At 36.1% G+C, this 21431-nt stretch overlaps 1 protein-coding gene across 1 annotated transcript; it reads right to left on the bottom strand.

Annotated features, from left to right (window-relative positions):
* Positions 1-1230: 1230 nt before the first annotated feature.
* Positions 1231-21221, bottom strand: smad3a (SMAD family member 3a). The gene is made up of 8 exons (XM_073836148.1): positions 21033-21221; positions 16537-16671; positions 15406-15480; positions 15008-15058; positions 12510-12722; positions 12278-12415; positions 11935-12079; positions 1231-3436 (listed from the first exon to the last, which is right to left on the bottom strand). Exons 1-8 carry the CDS (start codon positions 21088-21090, stop codon positions 3313-3315), a joined length of 939 nt encoding a protein of 312 aa, XP_073692249.1. The 5' UTR covers positions 21091-21221; the 3' UTR covers positions 1231-3312.
* Positions 21222-21431: the final 210 nt, after the last annotated feature.

Below are 21431 nucleotides of genomic sequence, written 5' to 3'. Positions count from 1 at the left end.
TTTTAGCTGTACAAAACAGCTGTTATAAGGATGATATTTCAAACTGGTGTGTATTAAGCTATTATTTTAATGTATTATCTTAATTACGAACACACTAGTCTGTAGTGCAAATAGTTGTACAGTTTTACTGCACTTTGTTGTTATTGTTGTCGTTACTCTACAGCGGCTAATGAACCGAACACTCACACATGAGCACAAAATCTCGGTTTACACTCACGCGTTCGTGTCTAAAGCATTTACTTAAAATCTCAAGAAGCAAGTTCTTTGTAATTCAGTGTGGATTCCGAAAGTATGTGAATTCTGACGCAGCTGGCGTGTTCACTACAATAAAACTAGGCCTGTTGGTGGAGCCCGGAGAAACGCTAATCCCCGGTTTACTCGACAATAAAGACCAGGTGTTAACTGTTTTGGTTGAATGAAAAAATCAGAGACATTTAAACGATGATTGATAGTGATTCAACAGAGCAAACAAACTCTGCCCGTCTGACTGCTTCAGTCAGTCAACATAAACTCGTGACAGCGCTATTCTCATTTGCCCACAGAGGGCGCCACCGCAACGGAAATAATCCACCAGACTACTGTACACCTGAACCTGAAATTTATAAGAGAAACTGTTACAAATCCAGCTACCTCATGAACCTGAAACAAACCTTGCCCCAGTGCCCTACACATTCGAGAAGCAGTGAATGATTCATGGGCTTTAGTGTTAAGAGGTTTTGACCCTCAAACCTCAGCGTTAATTTTTCAACAGCAAAGCTGGGTTGAGAGTTTAAGCAGACAAACTACTAGTCTGGTGTTTGTCTGATCCATCAATAAGGATTGTTGTAGATATTGCAGCATTTGCCTGAATCACCTGTCTGCATACTAAGAGAAATCAGTGTTTGAATAAAGACTATGAGGTGAGTGTCTATTTGCACCAGGTGAGCTACTGAAGTCACCACACACCTGGACTACTTCAATATGAGCAAGCTGCTCCACTCTTTAACCCATGTTTTACTGACAAACAAACATTTTTTGAAGACACATGTGCGGTTGAGAGGAATTCCAGTGCCTCCCTGCCCTTAGGGTCCTCCAAACAAAGAAAGCTTTCATTTTTAAGCAAGGAGAAAAGTGTGCGTTAGGTCACACGGGCCAGGGTTGTGTTACCTGTATCCTAGCAATGCACCTTTTACAGCATTGCCATGAGAGCTTGATGGGAAGACAGATAAAAGAGAATGAGACATGTTTCATTTACGTATTTATTAAAAGTACAACAATAACAAACAACTGTTTTTTTTCTCCTGTCTTCCAAACTTTAAAGATGGAGAGAAATAATAACGATTATATACTTGTACAAAGAAGAAATCTAACAATGTCAAGCACAACAATCACCACTAAGCCACTGAATGTGAAAGTTTAACACAAACACAATAAATGCACATTACTTAAAATATATTCAACAATTTGTTGAGAAAGAGATTTGACTTTTTTTTTTCTCTCAAAGAAAACACATTGTTTGCTTAGATGAAGAATAAATCATTTCCTGAATAACTTCAGTACCTTCTATTTAGTCTTCGCCAGATGACATCAAAAGGTTTAAACACATTTCAAGGAATCCTAGTCAACTTTATCAAAATAAAGTCTTCGAGCTAAATTTATGCACACAGATGTCACACATCTTGTCTACAGTCTGTGAAGTACATAATGCACCTAAACGCTATACTTTCATCCATGATTCCTGTACAACACATTGAGAGACCAGAAATTTTCAAAAGGCATGCAAATAGCTCCTGAAAGTACTGTACATGATCCGGCTTTCACAAAGCCCACTTCCCTTCTTCAAGCCCTTCTCCATATCCTATGAGCATCTGACGTATAAAAATACAGGGTTAACCCTACAAAAACCTGCCAGCAGTACAAGCCCCACCTTTCAACAGTTACAAACAGAGGTAAGAGCATTAACTTTCCCATTCCACTTCTGAAAAAATATTTGGTAGCAAAATAGAGTCTACAGTACAAATGGCATGGATTTCAGAAAATAGGCATGCATAATTAATTATAAGACATATTTACAAGTTCAACCCTGAGCGGTCCAACACTGGACAACCCACTTACTCGACAATATGGATAAACACCTGTGTAGAAGTCTTCCATATACTATTTACAAACTCTGTTATGAAAGTTGATGCGAAGGCACACTCACTCAGTTTTATTTCTGGAGGATGAGATATGAAGTGCCGACTTCTTAGTGTGCGAAATGATGTAATGCCCAGTTTTCAAAATCTATCACAACATATAGAAACTTCTTCTCCAAAGCGGACAATTGAGAGACCTCAGCAGACCTTGAAGAGTCTCACCCACTCAGAAAGACACTGAGCGAATAACAATAAAAGCACGACAACACATGGAGTTATAAGAGTTATGAATCCAACAATTCACATTCATTCACACAGAACAGACGGCCGGTTCGCTGCAGACAAAGATGAAATCAACACTAGAAAAAATGCTCAGTGAGGATGAATGGCACAATTATAACATCCTCAAATAATGTCCACATATATCTTTAGCTTGGTTAGAGATGAAAAACACTACAACTGGAAAACTGCTGTAGGAAAAGGATCAGGCTCTTTGTGGCCCTAACATTTCAACAAACATAACAGAGATATTGTGAAGCATAGATAACACTTTCACTTTCAAGTGTTACATAAACTGTTATGTGCGCATATGAAGTTTGTTATATAGTATTCTGTGTAGTGAAAGCACATTTCACTGGCTAGGCTGAAACGGGATATTGAAATTCGTTTTGGGATAACCTGGGAAATATATATTAATTTGAGTTTTCAATGTGTTAAATCTTTCTTATGAGTAAGTTCACAAGCTCTTGATATGTGTTACAAATCATTACGACTTGGGCCAAGTTTCCATTATTCTGTTGAACTGATATTTGAAACTGATTTCTCAAAAAAGCACTTTTTTCATGTCTCAAAAACTAAATCAAGCCCTTTATATATCTGTTGTGGTAGACGTGTACCTAACCCAGCAACATAAAAGGACAGGATAAAGGAGAGATTTTACATTTACATGCTATATAACAACATATAACATAAATGGCAATATTTGATATCAATAATGGCAATAAAAAATGGCTAACAACATAAAAAAACGAATATATACATATACTGTATTACACTCCAGCGTGAGAAAGTGCTACCGAGTCTGTGGAACCCAAATGGTTGGTGGGTCTTCGGACTTTGACTCCTGGAGGAACTTTTTCTTTTTTTTCCAGATCTTGTGGTTTGTGTATGTTGTATATATGTAGGGAGTGTTTTTTTCCTATGACACACTGGAGCAGCGGATGGAGGGGGAGCCCATCTGAGTGAGCACTTTGTCCAGCCACTGTAGAGGACCGTTCAGGTGCAGTTCTATCCAGCAGGGGGTGCTAGTCACTGTCTGCCGCCTGAGAGTATTAAAAAGAGAGAGAAATATGCACTTCATATCACATTTCTTTAGCAATGAGCAATTTCAGTGATTGGCACATGGATATTATTGCACATTTTAATTATCTGTTGCATACCTTTGCTTTGATCACAAATCATTTGAGACGTTTCTTTTGGACAAGAGCATGTTCTTGCATTTAAAACAGCTTGATGGAGCAGAACACAAGACATCTTTAATTGTCGACTATGGTTATCATTTAAAACTTAGCAGCTCTTTTAGACATATTTTGCTTTATATTAAATGCCACCTGGTTCGATATTTTGTTTTCTAATTTAATAAAATTGGAACAAAGTGGAACATTAAAAAGACCCAAAAATCGAAAATTAAGTGATCATTTTTTCTCATCTTGTTTAAAACCTGTATGATTTACGTTCTTCTGTTGAACATAGAAGAGAGATATCTCAATTTCTTTTGTCCATACAATACAAGTCATTGGCCACCAAAATATCTTTCGTGTACCACAAAAGAAAAAGAAAAGGTCATACAGTTTTGGAACACCATGAGGGCGAGTAGATATCAGAATATAACATTTTGGGTGAACTATGTCTTTAAGTTTCCATGATCATACAAAAAATATTTAAAGGTTTGTTTTTAAAACTCATATATATACTACCAGTCAAAAGTTTTAGAACAGTAAGATTTTTAATGTCTTTTTAAAGAAGTCTCTTCGGCTCCCCAAACCTGCATTTATTTATTGTGAAATATTTTTTACATTTAAAATACATTTTCTATTTGAATATATTTTAAAATGCAATATATTCCTGTTATTTCAAAGCTAAATTTCTAGCATTATTACTTCAGTCACACGATCCTTCAGAAATCATTCTAATATTTTGATTATAAAAAACATTTATTATCACTATGTTGAAATGAATGTTTAATGAATAGAAAGTTCAGAAGAACATCATTTATCTGAAATAGAAATCTTTTGTTACATTATAAATGTCTTAACCATCACTTCTCATCATTAAATTATCATTTTTATCATTTCTATAATTTCTTTCCCACAAAAAAAAAAGTATACTGACTCTGAAGCTTTTAAATGTTAGTGAATAAGGTTACAAACGTTTTTACTTCAGACAAAAGCTGATCTTTGGATCTTTCTATTCATCAAAGAATCCTGAAAAAAAAAAATACTCAACTGTTTTAAATATTAATATTAATAATAAAAAAGTATCATGTGACACTGCAGACTGAAGTAATGATGCTGAAAATGTAGCTTTGATCTCAGAAATAAATTACATTTTAAAATATATTAAAACAGAAAGCATTTATTTTAAATAGTAAAAATATTTCACAATACTACTGCTTTTGCTGTATTTTGGATCTAATAAATACAGACTTTTTTCAAAAAAACATGACTGGTAGTGTATATTTACTGTGAATGACTGGCAGAAAATAGTTCACAGAGTTTGCCGGTTTGTCTGGATTAGAGCTATGTGTGTAAACTCTGTTCTGCTGTTCTCTGCTTTGGTCCCTCACAGGGATGGTATTCGCTGCCAAACACACCTCTTTTACATTCCACAATGCTTACACAATACTTGTTCCCCTCACTTGTGCTCACACACACACACACACACACACACACACACGCACACATACACGTGAACAGACTCAGTCCTGGAAGTGCTGTTCATAACACCTTACACTGCTCCACTCCTCAATGGGACTTCCTCTAACCCTTCCACCCACACACACACACGTGTGTAAGTCTCTCTTCAATCTCAGTTCCTCTCCTCCTACATGAGTTAGTCACTACAGGACTGAGAGAATAATTCAGAAACAAAAAATATAGACAAATAGATCTTAATTTAAGGTTAAAACAACTAAATCTATAATGAAAATAGCCAGCAATAAATCTGGAGTGACGCCCGTTTCAAAAAGTGAAAAACACATTTTTATGGGGAAAAAGATTTTTTATTTGTAGAGATATTTGTAGCAGCGGGTCAATCAACTGGAGATCAACAGAAAACAACACCCACTGCTACATTTTAAATGAACCCTACTTGAAGCTAGACTACCGTTGGGTCAGTAAGATTTTGTCTCTTAGGCTCATCTGAAATATTATTACAGTTTAAAATAACTGTTTTCTAATTTAATATATTTTAAAATGTAATTTATTCCTGTGATGGCAAAGCTAAATCTTCAGCATCATTACTCCAGTCTTCAGTGTCACATGATCCTTCAGAAATCATTCTAATATGCTGATTTGCAGACAGAGAAACCCAAGAACACCATTTTATTTGAAACAGAAATCTTTTGTTACACTATAAATTTCTTTACTGGCACTTCATTAAAAGAAAAATCCAAACGTTTGAATGGTAGCGCATGTATTTTAAAAAAAATATGTTTAATTAAACTGCCCATGTTGTTTTGAATCACTTCACAATGTAATTCTTATATATTTCAGATCCTTTTCATTACATCTCTATCCAACCATGTGTCTGACCACTGTTTTTCTTCCCTTGCAGCTTCTTGTATTGATCCTTTGACTCTCTCTTATTCTTCAAAATGAGTTTCTCAGTAAATTTTTCAGTGTAGGTTTAAAAGAACCGCATTCACTTGAAACAGAAATCCTCTGTAACACTATAAATGTCCTTACTGTCACTTCTAATCAATTTACTGCATCTCTAACCACATTCAAAAAAGAAAAATGAAAATTCTTACCAACTCCAAAACTTCTGAATAGTAGTGTACATGCAGCGCAATATTGTGTTTTAAACAGAGGTGTCAAGTAACGAAGTACAAATACTTCGTTACCTTACTTAAGTAGAAATTTTGGGTATCTATACTTTACTGGAGTAATTATTTTTCAGCCGACTTTTTACTTCTACTCCTTACATTTTCAAGCAATTATCCGTACTTTCTACTCCTTACATTTTAAAAATAGACTCGTTACTCCTATTTCTTTTCGGCTCAATTGTGTTCATTCATGTCATCGTTCAAAAAAGAAAAAAACTATCCAGATAAATTGCGCCATCCACATGAATTTGTGAATTTGGTTGTGGTTGGATGAGAAGTAAAAACATATCCCATTCCGACACCCTATTGGTTTGTACGCGATCCATCACACCTGCACGTGACACAAATCACGTCACACTCCAGCAGGGATGTACTGGCCATCAGAGAGAACCGGGACATTCCCGGTGGGCCGGTGGAGTAGTGGGCCGATCGCCGTAGCGAGGCAGACCTCCCCCATATTAGGCGCTGTTTTAAATGACATTCGAAACTGCAAATAGCCCAAAAGTGTGAAGCGGCGGGATCAGTCACCCGCACAGAGCTGACGAATGTACGCTGTGCTTCCACCGCGATGTAAAGTGATAAACAGCGCAAGTTGCTTGACGCATTCAGATTTAGAGTTGTGTTAGGCAGTTGTGTGATATGAGAACATTAAAGGTTCTGTAGGTTCTGCTGGGCTGCTGAAAACAGCTGCATGATGAGGTAAAGTGATAAACGTCAATACATAATTACTGTCATTTTTATTACAAATTTTATAGTTTATTATTATGAATTATAAAAAAAAAACCATATAACTATTGTAATGTTTTCTTGTGATGATATCTTACTAATACTAGTCAGTTAATATCTGGCAAAAATGTCTTTCTTTTTAAATGTTAAATTGTAATTCATTTTAATTGGAGAAAATTTTTTATTCCGTAAGAGCCTGATTAAGGATAAATATCAGTGCCTTATATAAATAAGGTGTTTACTACACATATTAAAGTTCTTAAAGGGACAGTTCACCCAAAAATAAAAATTGTCATTATATACAACATCATGTTATTTTAATCCTGTATGAACTTCTTCATTCTTCTGTGGAACATAAAGGAAGATACTCTGAGAAATTCAAAAATGTTGTCTTTAGAGTAGAAATCAAGGGTACATGAATATCTTTGGTTACATTCTACAAAATGTCTTTTGTGTTCTACAAAAGTAAGTAATTTTTACAGAATTTATTAGCAATAAATGTCCTGCATTCTAGCTCAAAATCAGCGCTTTACTGCATGCATTTCTATGTGACAAAAATGCATTATTCATTTGTTGCATTTGAATTCAGTATCTATCATTATTTGATTCTGTCCTGTTTTATTCATACATTTATTTACTTCAATTAAAGGCCCTATAACCCAAACAAAACTCACAGGGGAACTTGTGGGCTGGATTTGTCCAAGGCCAAATTTGAACCCCAGTCCAGCCCTGCACTCCAGCAAGGATATAGCCAGTGTCTGGGTCGTTACTCAAAAAAGATTATTTCTTACAAGATATTATTTCTCCACTACTAGCTTATTTATCAAACGGGTGCTTTCTCTTCATCCACTGCAAATGAAGCTACAGTAGGTAGTTTGGTAGAGGGATGTTTGAATAAATTAGCGTTTGCGATTGACAACACGATTGACAATGTTGCGATAACACAATACTTATAGTCAGCAACTAGTCATCATATCTCCCGCTTCGTGAAACACGTTAATGCTCAGTAGTACACATTTATGGTTCTTTAATGTATTTGCATTGTAATAAAATGCATTTATTTTCATTGGGCATATATGCGACTGAAACAGGTAGCCTAGTGCATCCCAAATTTTTCAACATTAACATTTTAATATAACATAGTCACTATGGCCTTTAGAAATGTTTTTTGGGGAGGTGGGGTAGTGCACAATAGGCCCCTGTGGCACGGCCCAATCTTTTGTCCTTAATGGCATTTTTTTTCCTTACATTACTTTTACTTTTTTACTTTAAGTAGTTTTGAAACCAGTACTTTTATACTTTTACTTGAGTAAGCTTGAGTTGATCCTAGTATCTATACTTCTACTTGAGTAAGAATGTGAATACTTTTGACACCACTGGTTTTAAATCACTTCAAAATGCAACCGTTCTGTTTTATACCCTTTTCATTACAGCTCTAACTAACAATGAGTGTCTGCCCACAGTTTTTTTTTCCTTGCAGCTTTTTGTATTGATTGTTTGACTGTCTCGCGTTCTTCGACACGAGTTTCGCAGTAAATCTTTCATTCGTCTATGAATAGAAGCCTGGCTGTTTATAAGAGCAGTGCTGAAATACAGTATAAGCACAGGCCGCAGTCTCCGCCAGTCTACATAGTGTATTAAGAAAAAGAGAAAAAGAGATGGAGTAGTGGAAAGAGAAAACGCAGGAGAGTAGAGTCAAAGCAGAAGTGAGGAAGGCTCTTTCTACAGTCAAAAGTTAGATTACCAGTCAAAAGATTTTTACTGTTTTTTTTTTAAAGAAGTCTCTTCTGCTCACCAACCCTAGTAGTACAGCAAAAACAGTAATATTTTGAAATATTTTTACTATTTAAAATAACTGATTTCTATTCAAATATATATTAAAATGTAATTTATTTCTGTGATTTTAAAGCTGAATTTTAAGCATCATCATCATCCAGTCACATGATCCTTTAGAAATCATTGTAATATTCTGATTTGCTGCTCAAAAACCATTCATTATCATTATTATTATTTTGAAAACAGCAAAGTAGAATTTTTTCAGGTTTCTTGAATAGAAAGTTCAGAAGAACCGCATTTATCTGAAATAGAAATCTTTTGTAACATAATACATGTCTTTATTATCACTTTTGATCCATTTATAGCATCATTGCTAAATACAAGTAATAATTTCTATTAATTTTTCCCCCTCAAAAAAAAATAAAAAATCATACTGACTACAAACTTTTTAAACAGTATAGTGTATAATGTTACAAAAGCTTTTTATTTCAGATAAATGCTGATCTTTAGATCTTTCTATTCATTAAAGAATCCTGAAAATATGTACTCAACTGTTTTAAATATTTATAATAATAATAAATGTTTCTTGAGCAGCAAATCAGCATATTAGAATGATTTCTGAAGGATCATGTGAGTAATGATGCTGAAAATTTAGATTTGACCACAGGAATAAATTACTTTTTAAAATATATGCAAATAGAAAGCAGTTATTTTAAATAATACAAATATTTTACAATATTACTGCTTTTGCTGTATTTTGGATCAAATAAATCCAGGCTTGGTGAGCAAAATAGACTTAAAAAACATTCAAAATCTTACAGTTTAAAAACTTTTGACTGGTAGTGTATCTCTTCTATGCAGATACTATAAAATGATTAAAACATTTAATGTCAAGCTTCTGACAAGACAATGGTTTTTAGCTTAGGTGACAAACTGAAAGAATATCAAGTTCAGACTTCAGAATTCAGACAATGCACTGAGCTGTTCTACGTCATGATGTTCACGGACGTGATGGTAAATACAGGGTCCGACCATAAAGAGCTGGAATGACATTTTTAAACTGCAACGGGGACAGTTTGTCAGCACTTAAAGAGGAGGATCTGAAGGTGGGGAGACGTGGAGGGGCGTGAGAGAGAGAGAGTGGGTGTCTGCTGAAACCCGACACAGCTCAGATTGTGTCTCCACACGCCAAGCTGTCTGGAAACCACAGTCTCACTCTCACACCAGTCATACTCTTTCCTACTTTCTTCTCAAGCTTTCGTTACACATGTCCCTGGTCAGAACCCACAACTGCTTCTGATTAGGGTCTTGGTTCCTTGGGCTCAAACAATGAAGTTACTCAAAAGAGCAAGAGGGGGAGAAAAGGAGAAAGAGACCAGGAAACTCTGAGACGTTTTGAAGCACACCATGTGTGAGTTTGTTTGGTGTGGAATGATTTGCCAGCGCAGACCTAACAGTTTATATGACGGACACGCTAAGCTGGTGGACACCGGGTTGTCTTGCTACGTCAGAGCTCTTCACCAGAGCAGGAAAAAGTGTTACCACAGACCCTTTCTTGACCCCAAAGGCCTGTCTATACTAAAATAGCTTTAAACTGACACTCCCTACTATTGTTCTATGGAGCAGGAAAATTGTTTTTATTATCAACTCCTACCTTTACTATTTAATTCTGCTGATATTAGAGATTTTTTACTTACTTACTATTCTATACTATTTTATTTAAATAACTTAAAAGGTTAGTTCACCCAACAATGACCATTCTGTTATTGATTGCTCACCCTCATGTCATAGTTTCATAACATTAAAGTTAAACCACTGATGTCACCTAGACAATTTTGTCCTTACTATACCCTTCTGGGCCTGGGAACTTTTCAGTTGTGTTGCTGTCTATGCAGAGTCAGAAAGCTCTCGGATTTCATCAAAAATATCTTAATTTGTGTTCTGAAGATGAATGAAGGTCGTACAGGTTAGAAATGACATGAGAGTGAGTAATTAATGACAGAATTTTCATTTTGAGGTGAACTATCCCTTTAATATAAACCAAAAAAATAAAAAATGATTTAAATGAACGTGTAATTATTTGATCCTAAGTACAGCAAAATTTTGAAATAATTTACTGTTTAAAATAACTGCTTTCTATTTGAATATATTTTAAAACGCAATTTATTCCTGTGATTTCAAAGCTGATTTTTTTTTAAATTTGAATTGTGAATTTTATGTTGAAAACAGCTGAGTAGAATTTTTCAGGTTTCTATAATGAATAGAAAGTTTAGAAGAACATAATTTATCTGAAATAGAAATCCTTTGTAACAGTATAAATGTATTTATCATCACTAGGAATCAATTTAAAGCATCCTTGCTAAATAAAAGTATTCATTTCTATGATTATATTGACAGCTTTTGAATGGTATAGAGTATAATGGTACAAAAGCTTTTTATTTCATCAAAAAATCCTGAAAAATAATTAAATATTGATAATAATAATAATAATAAAATAAAAACTTTTCTTGAACAGCAAATCAGCATATTAGAATGATTTCCGAAGGATCATGTGACGCTGAAGAATAGAGTAATGATGCTGAAATGTAGCTTTGATCACAGAAATAAATTACATTTTAAAATATATTCAAATAGAAACCAGTTAATTTAAATACTAAAAATATTGCACAATATTACTGGTTTAGCTATATTATGGATTAAAAAAATGCAGGCTTAGTGAGCAAACAAAAATTATTTAAATTCTTACTGTTCAAAAACTTTTGACTGGTAGTGAATATCATCTAACACTCACTTAAAAGTCAATCTTTAAAAACTAATTTATTTTAATAACCCTTTCAATTATTCTTTAGCATCTATTATAAATATTCTGTAAATTATACTGTAAATATTTGGTACTAACAAAAATTGGTTTCTATTTATGGTTTATTTGATTAAAATCAAGTCATTACAATAAATCTAAATGTAAGAGCAAATAAAATGTTGTAGTGTTTTTATGTCTTTCAGTATTCATAAATCTTTACCTACAAAAAGCTGATTACGACAATCAAACTCAAAAGAATTTAACAGGAAGCGCGGGTGGCTTCTGTGGTTTTGGGTAACACCACTTCACAAGTGAATCAAAAGTCTTTGAGCGAGTCAAATCAAGGCCACATTCCAAGAGTTGCAAGCGTGCTGACAGATAGGTAAGGAGTGAAGTGATTGCAGTAATCGTACCTGTACTCGGCTCCCCAGCCCTTCACGAAGCTCATGCGAATGGTGCACATGCGGGTGAGCTGGTACACGGCCTCAAAACCCTGATTCACAGACTGGGCCAACAGAGCTGCAAACTCCTGGTTATTAAAGATCTTCAGATTACAGCCTGGATGGACACAAAGCAGTTCGAATAAGTTCACACAACCAAAATCAACCAGAACAAACTAAAATCACAAAACAGATGCAACAGAATGTCATGCAACTATCAAAAAGGAAGCTCTGTTTTATACTTTTTAGTACAGCTATTGAGTAACCAAGTTGTTGAACTCTCAGTTAATGCTGAGGGTCTCTCGTTTTATCTTACCAGGTGGGATCTTGCAAACAGTGGCTGGGTGCCAGCCGTAACGCTGGTTACAGTTGGGACTCTGAACAAAAATGGCACTGTCACTTAAACACTCCGCAAACACCTCACCACCAATGTAGTACAAACGCACACCCCGGCCTGCAAAAACAGAAGGGTGTTAAAATTTAATATGTATTTATTTTTAAACAGTGCTGGTTAATGAATGAGTGATTTAGACCAACGGTGTGTGTACCAATGTGTCTGCGTGTGAGCTCCACAGCTGCGTTGCGATTCACGTTGGACAGCAGGCCCAGGCAGAAGCGCTCAGAGTTGGACGGATCTGTGAAGCCGTCTACTGTTAAAGAGGGCTGGGAAGCATGGAAAGTTTCACCGACTCTCTGGTTCAGCTCATAGTAGGAAATAGAGCACCAGAACGCTGGTTCACAGTATGTCACCGGCTGTAGATCTGAGAGAAAGAGAAAAAAGGAACATTAAAAGGAGAGAATCCAAAAGGCACAGACATACTCGGAAATAGGCGGTGGAAAAGAAACAGAAAGAAAAAAGGAAAAAGGACAGGAAAAAGAAAAACAAACAAATGGGTGGGGATACCCGAATAGACAGAGGACGGGGGCTGGGAACTGACGACACTGTGATGTCACGAGTAAACCTTACTTCCCAGAAATAAAGGCTGAATCGGGAAATACCATCATCACTTGGACGCAAAACTAGAAAATTACAGGCTTATGGCAATGGCCTTTCTCTCCGAGACATACGCACACACCACTGCCGCGGAGAAGAGAAATCGCTGAGGGATCTGAGCGCTGTCTGCAAAAGTACGATCTGATACAAAAGGAATTGTGGGCGCTCCCTTGCTAAGATGGTAACTGACAGGATGTTTAGTGTGGGTGGTTTTCATCCAAGTTGTTTTGGGGACATACAAATAATCCTTTCAGCAAATCCATTTCCTCTGAAAGACTGAAAACACATTTCTACAAAACACTGAAACTATTCCAAATGTGTATTTTGAATTACACACTACTATATGATCAATCAGTCAGTATTTGCACTGATTAAGGTCTCACGAGTCATACACATAATACAGTAAGTTAATGGCTCATCTGGAGTTAGACATAGGGAACAATGACTACAATAAGTGAATATAAACTAATTTAACTGACTCAGAGAGTGAGTCATTAGACTGAATCAAACTCATCTGTTCAAGACTGTTTTGTTTTGTTCCAATTCATTAAAAAAAAAAACAGAACTAGCTCATACAAGTCATTTTTTTAGTGGCCATTCTTTTACTTTCATCACAAGCATAAATCAGCTAGCATCTTTTTTCTTTTTCTGTCATGGCTCTGTATATTCAGCAGCTGTATAGGTCTGTTGGACAGTAGTGTGTCAGGAAGACTCACTAAAGTCCCACAAATGGTGGCTCCCAGGAGCATTTGAACATTAAAGCCACATTAAAAAATGGATGAATGTCTTTTTTTATTAATAACAAAATGTCAAACCAATATCACAAAAGATTATTAGATTCTGGTGATGAAAAATTTATGAAAAAAAAAACATTCACTACTAGTCAAAAGCTTTTGAACAGTAACCATTTTAATTTTAATGTTTTTTTTTTTGATCAAAAGTACAGCAAAAACAGTGAAATTCTGAAATATGTTTTACCATTACCATTTAAACTCTTTTCTACTTTAATATATTTTAAAATGTAATTTATTCCTGTGATTTCAAAGCTGAATTTTTGGCATCATCCAGTCACATGATCCTTCAGAAATCATTATAATATTCTGATTTGCATTTAAAAAACATTTATTATTATGTTGAAAATATATTTTTTTAAGGTTCCTTTGATGAATAGAAGAAAGTTCAGAAGAACACCATTTAGCTGAAATAGAAATCTTTCGTAACATTATAAATGTCTTTATCATCACTTTTGAATAAATAAAAGTATTAATGTCTTTCTTTTTGCTGTACTTTGGATCAAATAAATGCAGGCTTGGTGACTTAAACATTAAAAATCTTACTGTTCAAAAACTTTTGACTGGAAATGTTTATTGTTCAAATGTGGCGCAATACACCAATACTTAAACACTATACACTTTTCGAGTGTGATTCATTGGTCAAAAAAAGGAGAAAATACAAAACACAAAAGTTAAAGATATTTTTACTAACATTTCTACATTTAGTGATAATGTCTACAATTTCTACATATAGAATGCTATATAGAATATACGATATAGAAAATGACATTTCTATATATGTGACCCTGGACCACAAAACCAGTCATAAGTAGATTGGCTATATTCGTAGCAATAGCCAAAAATACATTGCATGGGTCAAAATTATCGATTTTTCTTTTATGTCAAAAATCATTAGGATATTAAGTAAAGATCATGTTCCTTGAAGATATCTCGTAAATTTCCTACCGTAAATATATCAAAACTTAATTTTGACAATATGCATCGCTAAGAACTTCATTTGGACAACTTTAAAAGAGATTTTCTCAATATTTAGATTTTTTGCACCCTCAAATTGTAGATTTTCAAATAGTTGTATCTCAGCCAAATATTGTCCATACATCAATGGAAAGCTTATTTATATAACTTTTAGATGATGTATAGATCTCAATTTCGAAAAATTTACTGTTAACATGAAGTGCACTTGTGGTTACTCTTCTAGGACACCTGCGTGTATTTACAGTACATTCAAACGATACACACTAAAGAAAAAAAGAGTTACCTAAATTGCTGTGGGCAGGAGAAACAGGGTTCGGTGACAGATTTGGAGACCCTGAAATGAAAAGGACAGATCAATGATTTAACATGAATGTACACGGCATAATTTGATTAAATCACTTTTGATTAAAATTATTCCACTTCCATATTTCCATTCCATCACAATCACCACACGTGTTTGTCTCATTCATCAAAATGTTCAGGTTTTAGTGTCTACACGTTCTTCTGTGTAGATCCACTTCTTTACACCACTTATAAAGTATCATAAAGAAACTCAAAAACAATGTGGAAGAGTGATATGGAACTGAAATGCCACCAACAAACCTGGAACTTCTTCATAGCTGTGCAGTTATAGAAAATATAATGAGTCAACCAATCAAAGAATGATATAACAGGCATCACCTGTGTCCATACTGCGGTTCATCTGATGATCGCTGGTCTCTCCATCCTCACTGATGTAGCCTGGAGGGGGCGTCTCTGTAACACACACAAACACAATTCGTACACACTCGTAACACAGTGACCCAGCTGATGGGTGAAGGATTAGGCACATCAGCAAACACATCCGGCAAAATCTAGCAGGTGCAGCAGGGACAAAGACTCACAAGGGTTTTATTTTTCCCCCTCAGATTAAGACACCTGATTTAGAAAGCTGGGGTCAGCTCAGTTTCAGCAGCAGGATATGAAACAACACCGCCCTATTACAGTAACAGACAGCCTCTCTAAAGCAAATACCATTCTGATGGAACTAATCCCAGCCAAAGCCACTCCATACATACTCCATGGGATAATCTTCCCCTTATGTAGCCAAAAGCAGTCTTTAAATGACCTGAGCATAAATTGTTTTGTGTCTGTCTGATGCAGCAACGCTTAAACATTTCTTGATTAGCCCTACAAATATAATAAATGACAGAGCCGTTGCAGTCATTTGTTTTCTGGTCAGAAAAGAGGAAAACAGGCCTGTGGGATTAACATGAGTAACTAGTTAAATGGCTGACTGTTTACACCCTTTTTCTCTTTTGAGTTCCCTGTGTGTCCAATTGAGGCCATTACTCTGGTCTTTAGTCTCGCATGATCCTTTAGAAATCATTCAAACATTCAAAACTATGACTGAATCACATTGAAAGTTAAGTTATAAATAAAAACAGGTATAAATACTTTTCTTCATCAACACTGTAACACAATGATGTAGTGATTGCTTTCTGCTTCAATGGGGGCCAGTGAACAGGGCTGTTGCTCCATCTGTATGTTTGGTCTTTTTCCTCCTACATCCTTCCAGTAAAGCAATCCACCCACGGCCCACTAGACCACTGAGACTACAGCTACAGACTAAACTGACTATTAAACCTGAAAAACACTTCAGATTGTGCTGCTTAGTGGCAGATGATGACGATATATTAATTTAGAGGCCACTTGATGTTATCTGGTTTGGGTTTCTGTTCTATCTCAGAGCTAACCTGTTTGTAACACTATGAACCTCAACTTCATGAGTTATCTCCTGTACTGCCTTAATACAGTGTATTTGTCTCCTACCTGGTATGTAGTTGCTCTGGGGTTCGATGCCAGCAGGGAAAATTGTGTTTTCTGGGATGGAGTGACTGTAGTCATCCAAAGGAGGAAACTCGCTGGGGATTTCAGTGTGACGAGGCACCAGCACTGGAGGAAGAACTTCAGAGAAGAAGAGAAAGTGAAAAAGAATCAGAGCGAAGAAGAGAAAAATAACATGATACCTAAATTGCACACACAAAACCACAACTGGCACAACACACTGCAGATGCTTGTATACTACTGTTGTTGCTAAATAGGGCTGTGAGATATGGATAAAAAAATTATATATTTTTTAAGTTTTTGATCATCATTTAGATCATTTGATGATTTTGACATTAATCACAATTTTGACAAATTATTTCCTTACACTTTACATTCATAAATGCTACATTCATAAATGTTTTTTGTTCGACTTTATCTGAAGTAGTTGCATAGTATTTCACAAGAAAAAAAACATTTTATATAGCATTATTGTGAATATCACAATTCTCAATTACAATTTTGATATCACAGCAAAAACTACATCTGATATGTGACTCTGGACCACAAAACTAGTCATAAGGGTTTTATTTATGATTACAACTATTTGAATCTGGAATCTGAGGATGCAAAAAAATCTAAATAATCTAAAAAAGTTGTTTAAAGTTGTTCAAATTAAGTTCTTAGCAATGCATATTACTAATCAAAAATTAAGTTTTGATCTTATGTTTACTTATTTTACAACTAATTTATTTTGAGGGAAGATGATGAATAATTTATTGGTGCTTACTGTGAATGTTTTTGCTATGAGCTTTACTTAATATCCTAATAATTTTTGGCATTAAAGAAAAAACTATAATTTGGACCCATACAATGTATGGTTGGCTACTGCTACAAATATAGCTGTGCCACTTACAACTGGTTTTGTGGTCCAGGGTCACATATATTGTTAACTTGTTAACTTAAGACCTGAACATGAAAAGCGCAAAAAGACATGAAAGAGAATCAAATTTGGTATTCAAATGCTATGTCTGATAGGTGCTGGGTTGAGTACTGGTTTAGAGCCAGAGCCTAGTTTCAAATCTTTTTTTTTTTTTGTCTTTTAACACCTGAAACACCAGCTCGGAACCAGGAAAAGTGGTTCGTAAGTAGCACCAAAACAATGCTGGTCTAGAAGTTAGAAACGCTTGTATCAGGGGCTGGGGTGGGGTTACTGTGACCAACAAGACAATCAGACTTTTGATCGACATTTTTGAAATGGCAGTTAAACATGAAAACGCTAGATTTGCTGCCTTTGGATGCTGATGTCCGTTCACAAAGCCATGAACATCAATAGCAATGCAATGTCCCCCACTGTTGATATTAGGCTTATTTGGGATGCGTCAACGCGGACCGGTCAGCATGTGGTGTCGAAGTACAGAGAGCGGTTCTAATGGTTCTCAACCAATCAGATTTAAGTAGGGTTGTTCCGATTCCGATACTAGTATCGGAAATGCCGCCGATACCACAAAAAAAATCTAGCATCGGAATCGGCGAGTACTTGAACCCACGTACCGATCCGATACCATTTTCTTAAGATAGAAGTTATTCCCGCTAGCAAATCAGAAGCCAGTTCTTCTTCGCGGCTCAGAATGCAAACAGTGTTGCCACAAGCAACCACTGTTTAGAGCAGCGAAGAAGAAATACAAATGTGCTAGCAGTTTGTCCGCTAAAACGGCGGCATGTCTCATATGTAGGGCTTTATGATTTCTGCGATGCGGAAAACACGGACGGAATCGTGGAATCCAGTCAAAATGGAACTTACAGTTTAACGCGGAACGTCACGGAATTTGTCAAAGTTTGATGCATTAATCAAAGGTAGTTCATTACACTTAAATCAAATCGTGACATGGACTAATATTAAGCCAAAAACCGACTGTTTAAATATGAATTAATGCGTGGTTCTGTGTTAATGAATTGTACAGGCGCGTGGTTTGTTTACTCCTGTACTGAAGCGTGCGGGACACTTGCGGTAATATTAAAGGGCTCCAGACTGTGACCAATTTTTCTGCCAGTGTTACTAATTTTCGTGAGCGGTCACACTGGCGCGACCACCGCGTTGTTCAACTCATAAGCTCTGCCATTTCTGTCTCAGATGAGAAACATAAAATGGCACGCGAAACGAAAGTGAAACTAACACGACACGTTTGAGCTGCTCAGCGCTGACCGTTTATCAGCTTGGACTGCAATGCAAACAAACTTGCACAAACCCCGAACAGCTTTATTCGGGAGCCAACGTTGATTTTGCGATACTGTTACTGCTGCGAGATCTAGTGAGAATCTTTCAAATTCTGGCCAAAATTCTCTGTTATAAACAGGGCTGATGTACGTCAGAAAACCAGATTAGTAATACTAACTATATGAAAAAAATATTACTGTCAAATGTATGTCATATAATAAAAATACTCTAGTTCACTGTATATGTCATATAATAAAAGTTCAATGTATATCATATAATAAAAATACTCTAGTTCACTGTATATATCACTGTATATTTGTTTTATTAAGGAATAAGTCTGAAGCACACAATAAAATAATTTATTAGTATTATCTACAGCTGTATACAATTACACACCCAGGTATCGGATTAGTACTCGGTATCGGCCGATACCCAGAGCCCAGGTATCGGAATCGGTATCGGGAAGGAAAAAAGGGTATTGGAACATCTCTAGATTTAAGAACCAGAACAAACTGTTTTATAAGTTTGCACAATCCCCACCTTCCCGCAAAATGCAAACACTCTGACCTGCCCACAAACACTTCCACTAATTAGTGTTTACATCATGTCATGAAGACACATTGTTCTGCGCTGTGAAAGCAAGTTTGTGTTTTCATTTCGTCTAACATATTCACTGTTATTGTTTTGTAAAGTGTTTACAGTTTGCAGCTATAGCTGTGGGCACAATTTGCTTGCACTGTATACAGAAAGACCAATCACAACAGACTTGATCAGCTGACCAATCAGAGCAAAATAGGCTTATGGAAGGGAGGGGTTTACTTACCTTAAGCTCAGAACTGCTTTGAGTGAATCGTTTCAAAATCATTGCAAAATTATTCTAATATTAAAGGTGTATTCTGAGAAAGTTACAATGTTTTGTGATCTTGGATGTATTTAAACCTGTAGTAGGGGACTCCAACACAATATTAGGACACTTTAAAATATTATATGACCTGCTCTTTAAAAGACTCGCCAGTCAAACCAAACCGAACCCGGCAATAGCACTGGCTCTGAACTAGGAAAAGGGGTATGAGATGTACACACTTTGGGTGTGGACAGAAAACAATCTCAGACAGTGTGTGTGTACCCTGTTTCTGTACTTTGTTCCATGTCGTAACCATAAACCCATTTGGTTCTGCTCTGTTCTCACACTAGAACTAGGCAAGCTGCATTCTGGTTGCACACCAAGGGAGTGGTGAAAAAAATAATGTATTCTGCAGTTTAGAATCACGTTTCTGCGACTAAGACGAGACGTTGGTCTAGACAGCTAAAATTGATATCTGATGATAAAAAGACGATGACAAAATTTATGCCGCGTCTTCGTTAACAAGATGAGACGGGATTAGAATGTTATTTGAGGACTACCGGACATTCAAAATACATCCTATAGGCTAACTGTCATCTTTCAAAATGTACGTCCCTGTCATTAGATTGCAATCGGATAAGCGGCGTTTGGATATCTAGTCTCAGTATGGCAGCCGCAGTAGACAGATAGGCTACCAAAACGTGAACTAGCGATCTTAAACAATGGCCTCAGCACCTAATAGGTTAGGAATAGGGTCACCAGATGTCCCGTGTTTCCCAATTCGTTGTCGATTAACTTAAAGTTAGTGAAGGCGGGACAGGCAGAATCGCGCTAATAGACACACACCAGAAGCGCTCTGTCTCCCGCACGCTCCACTTCTCCAGTTTTCATACAGCGTTCGATCAGTTCTCAGTTCTCAAATATCTTACATATAATATCAAGTATCTTACATAAATACAGTCAGTTATGGCTTAAGTGAACTTAAACTAAAACCTGAGGCCTCTGTGTGTCTAGTAAAACTAGACAAAAACTATGAAAGACTCAAATGGAAAAGACTATTAAGCATTTTCTTCTCAAGATAAAGACTAAGACTAAATCAAAAATGCCTGTCAAAATTAACACTGGTCGTGTCCAATGTAGACAGAGGTGTAGACACGGTGTTACACTAAACATACAAATGCAAGAAATTAGAAACACAAGCAAGTCAAATTTAAGATGTTATATGCCATTTGTGGCACTGTCCAAAAAATTTGCATGCTCAATATCTAATGTGATCACCCCTTAATTCACATTTACATGAAAAACATGTTTGTGATCAAACAATAATTGGCAGACTCCCTGCAGAGCTGTAATCAACCCCTTGTTACAAACCCCAGGTCTAAACGACCGATACTGTCTGAAATTGTGCTTGATGCTTTCATTAATATCAGGTTGCATTACCTGGTGTCTCGACCCGCTGGTAGTGGTAGGGATTGACGCAGACCTCGTCCTTTTTCATGTGAAAGGCAAACTCACAGAGTTCAATGGCTCTGAGCTCATGATGAGACTGCAGGTCAGGCCAGCGCCAAAGACGACAGTAGATCACATGTGGGAGTCCTTTTCTGTGAGACACTTGCAACCGACCATCTAGCGATCTGAGAGAAAGAGAGGGAAAAAAACAGGCATTATTAATGATGACTGCAGCAGAAACAATCCCAGCTGCTCATTCTGAAAAATCTAAAGCAGAAATACAGAGGAAATGTTATTATTGCTTAAGTAAGAAACATTGTGTAAAATCCTAAATTACCGCAATATAAACACTCACTGCTCAAAGACTTACAGGGACAACGCCAAGGTATT

The sequence above is a fragment of the Garra rufa genome, chromosome 3 (assembly GCF_049309525.1).
Source record: "Garra rufa chromosome 3, GarRuf1.0, whole genome shotgun sequence".
Lineage (NCBI taxonomy): Eukaryota > Metazoa > Chordata > Actinopteri > Cypriniformes > Cyprinidae > Garra > Garra rufa.
This window is presented reverse-complemented; position numbering and strand designations above follow the sequence as displayed.

What these genes read in the sequence shown, in the direction of transcription:
- smad3a (XM_073836148.1), bottom strand. Translation starts at nt 21,090, where the DNA reads ATGAAAAAGGACGAGGTCTGCGTCAATCCCTACCACTACCAGCGGGTC. An exon ending in TCCTGCCCACAGCAATTTAG is followed by an intron (nt 12,723 to 15,007) that starts GTAACTCTTTTT and finishes TCTTTCTCTCAG; the next exon opens with ATCTACAGCCGGTGACATAC. An exon ending in TGTTTGCAAGATCCCACCTG is followed by an intron (nt 12,080 to 12,277) that starts GTAAGATAAAAC and finishes GTGTCCATCCAG; the next exon opens with GCTGTAATCTGAAGATCTTT.